The 3,118-nt window shown below is 55.8% G+C and overlaps 1 protein-coding gene across 1 annotated transcript in view; it reads right to left on the bottom strand.

Moving 5' to 3' along the window:
- Positions 1 to 3,118, bottom strand: part of Lrrc43 (leucine rich repeat containing 43) — a 12,580-nt gene that overhangs the window by 1,940 nt on the left and 7,522 nt on the right. Inside the window, exons 7-10 of the mRNA XM_010604550.1 lie at positions 2,269 to 2,439; positions 2,046 to 2,180; positions 1,771 to 1,959; positions 1,526 to 1,559 (exon numbers count right to left, since the gene is read on the bottom strand). Of these exons, the coding sequence (XP_010602852.1) occupies positions 1,526 to 1,559; positions 1,771 to 1,959; positions 2,046 to 2,180; positions 2,269 to 2,439 (529 nt within the window). The remainder of the gene's footprint in view (positions 1 to 1,525; positions 1,560 to 1,770; positions 1,960 to 2,045; positions 2,181 to 2,268; positions 2,440 to 3,118) is intronic.

Raw genomic sequence — 3,118 nt, 5'->3', positions numbered from 1 at the left:
AAAAAAAATAAATATGATGCTGGTTTTTACAAAAAAAAAAAAAAAAAAAAAAAAAGCCAAGACTGGCCCTAGTCCTGGTATGGAATCATCTCTAGATCATTCCAGGAAAGCCTTCTTAACACTGAATCTTCTGATCTTGCACATAGTCTCTCTCTCCATTTATTTAGGTGTTTAATGCTCCTGCCTCAGCCTCCCAAATGCTGAGATCACAAGTGTGGCCAACTACACCCAGCTCATCTTACGTGGGGTCCACTGAATTTCTGGGGCTACTATGTGCAGTTTCTACCACATTTTGAAATGTTTCAACATCACTTCTCCTTTCTCGTCTTTCAATCTGATTTGCAGGGCAGGCAGTGAGGAAAAGGCTCCCAGCACGCCGTGATGGCATTCCCGCTTAGCGAGACTGCCGCAGCACCAAAGGGAAAAGGGTTGTGATGTGACCCTAGGGTGCTTACCTAGCATTTTTAGTGGCTCTGGGTTGGACGCCCAGTACCACAAAAGCTTCAGAATATAAAATTCACCACATTAACAAATATAGTCCTGTGCTTTTTAGAATTCCCTAATGCCACACACCCTCACTGTCGAACCCCGGTACATTTGCCACCCCAAACAGAAGCCTTGAGCTCTGCCTTTCCCTCTCCACAGATCGGCCTGCTGGTGAGGTCTGAAATGCAGAGACCACACACTCAGTACTCACAAGAGGATCGCTGTGAGTTCGAGACCAGCCTGGGCTACATAGTGAGTTCCGGGTCAGTCTCAACTACACAGTGAGACCCTGTCTCAAAACCAAAAAATAAACAGGGCCAGGGATTTAGCTCAGTGGTTCGGGAGCCTGCCTTGCAAGCACAAGGACCCAAGTTCGATCCCCAGTACCCAAAATACATAAATTCCTTACTCTTAACCTCTGTTCCTAGAATTCATTCTTTGATTTTAGAGAACACAAACTCAAATTTCAGATATCTAGCAGGTTGGGAGTTACAAATATTTCTTGTTTGGATTATTTTTGCTTATTTGGATTACTTGGTGCCCTATTATCACTATGATTTTCTCTTGTACTTTTTGTTGTTTTGTTTTTTGATACAGGTTTCCACTATGTATGTAGTTCAAGGCAATCCTCCTGCCTCTGCTCCCCAAGTGCTGGGATTCCAGGCTTGCAGCACCTTGCCCAGGTGTACATTTTTGCAGTGGCTGCCCAGCTGGATTCTGGTTCTTATCTCTCCATCCAAGCCAGAGTCTTTTCAAACTCAAATCTAGTTCAGAAACTTCACTGGGCACTTAATGCACTGGGCTCCGGGTCTGGCAGAAGAGAGCTGGAGTCAGAAGAACCCTAGAACCCCAGATCTGAGCCCTGCACCCCACCTTACTCTGGCACCTACCCAGGATGCCTTGCGGCTGTGTTCTGGGGGCAGCAGGGAGGCTATGGGGTTCAGCCCTGGGGTGGATGGGGCCCCTTGTGGCGAGCCCCAAGGCTGAAGATCAGGCAGCCGCACACCCGCCTGTCACCTGCCCCCTCCAGGGCTCTTACCTTTCTTGGCACCCTTCTTAATCTTCTTTGAGTCCTGTGAGAGAGAGAATGGTGGGGAGGGGTGGGTGCGGTTGCCCACCCAGGCTGTCCCAGGGCTCCTGCCCCTCCCACGGCCCCAGGGGTCCACTGCTGTGAGGCACCCAATGTGGGCCACACCAAGGTGGCGACCACATCCCCTCTCTGCCCTCCAGCCCTGTGAGGAGGACAAAAGTGGAGACACGGAACGTGACTGGGCCCCACGGTACCCTGGCAAATGTCAGCCGGTCTGATTCCAGGGTGCGGACCACCCCGAAGTTGCACACAGTGGACACCACAGGCTCCCTGGCCAGCAGGGGCTCCAGGGCCACCAGGCCGCTGCCGAGCACGTGCAGCACAGGAGGGTCCTGGCGCAGCTCCTTGGGGGCCTCTCTCTTCTTGTGTGATGCATCTCTTTCCTGCAGGGAGCGCGGCAAGGTGGGCAGGGGACAGCCGGGCGCCTCTGCCCTTCACGAGGCCTGTGTCGCCGCCAGCTGCGTCTCACCTTAGGGGCCTCCTGTGCTTTCCCTCTCTGGTCTTTCCCATCTTTTCCCTTCTTCTTCTTTTCATTCTCTCCTTTTCCTTTCTTGGCTGCCAGGGGACTGTCACCAGGAGGGGTCACCGCAGGCCAAGAGAGGATCTGGGGGACAGGAGGTTGCCTTGAGCAAAGACAGAGAGGCTGGCTGGGGTCCTTGGGCGTGCTGAGCGCTGTCGCCTCCTCGGCCCACCTTCTCCTCCACGATGGTCACTGTGGTCCCGGCCAGCAGGAAGGCCTTCAGTGACCCTAGGTCCCGGATGCTGTGCTGTGCCTCGTAGCTGCAGGCAATGACGTCGGCCCAAGGCTTGTGGTCTGTGCTGAAGAGGACCGTCCTGGGGGCAGATGAGGAGGGGATGGTCGTCTAAGGAAATGACACCCCACAGACAGCGCTCCACTGGGCCCCTGGCACCGCCAGAGAAGACAACAAAGGCACGAGGGGCCCTTCCTCCAGGGAGGGGACTGCGAGACGCCACAGCGAAGGGCTGAGCGCTTCAAACGTCACAAGTTCCCATCCTCCCCAAGGCGACGACCTGTCCTTGAGGCCCGGCGTGGGACCTCACGAGGGGAAAACAGAGTCCCCTGGAACCCATGTGAGGGGGCGACAGGGACCCGCAGCCTGAGGCACACAAAGCTCAGGTGTCCACCGCCAGGCAAACAAACAGGCACGGCCGCCCGGGTGGTGGCACCGCCAGCCTTGGGAAAGAAGGAATCCCGACACAGCGGCGAGGAAATGACCTCAGGCAAAGGGACAGGGACCCGGAGACAGAAATGGGAGAGGAAGCGGGACTGGGAGGCGTTTTGTTTTGCCCCTGCAGCATTGGGGACTGAAACCCCAGCCTCCATACTCCCGCCCCCTTATCTGGGGTCGGGGTCTCCCTAAGTCACTAAATTGCCCGGCTGGGCTTGAACTTGGGCTCCTCCTGCCCGCGCCTCCGAGAGCACTGGGACGACAGCCACGCACCACCCTGCGGCCCAGCTCGGGACCAGGACGGAGGGGCGCGCAGAACTCGAACCCACAGCCCAGCCGGCTACTGGGCCTC

The sequence above is a fragment of the Fukomys damarensis genome, unplaced genomic scaffold, assembly GCF_012274545.1.
Source record: "Fukomys damarensis isolate Sample0158 unplaced genomic scaffold, DMR_v1.0_HiC HiC_scaffold_12, whole genome shotgun sequence".
Classification (NCBI taxonomy): Eukaryota; Metazoa; Chordata; class Mammalia; order Rodentia; family Bathyergidae; genus Fukomys; species Fukomys damarensis.
Note: the sequence above shows the minus strand (reverse complement) of the source record. Positions and strands in the feature narration are given on the sequence as shown.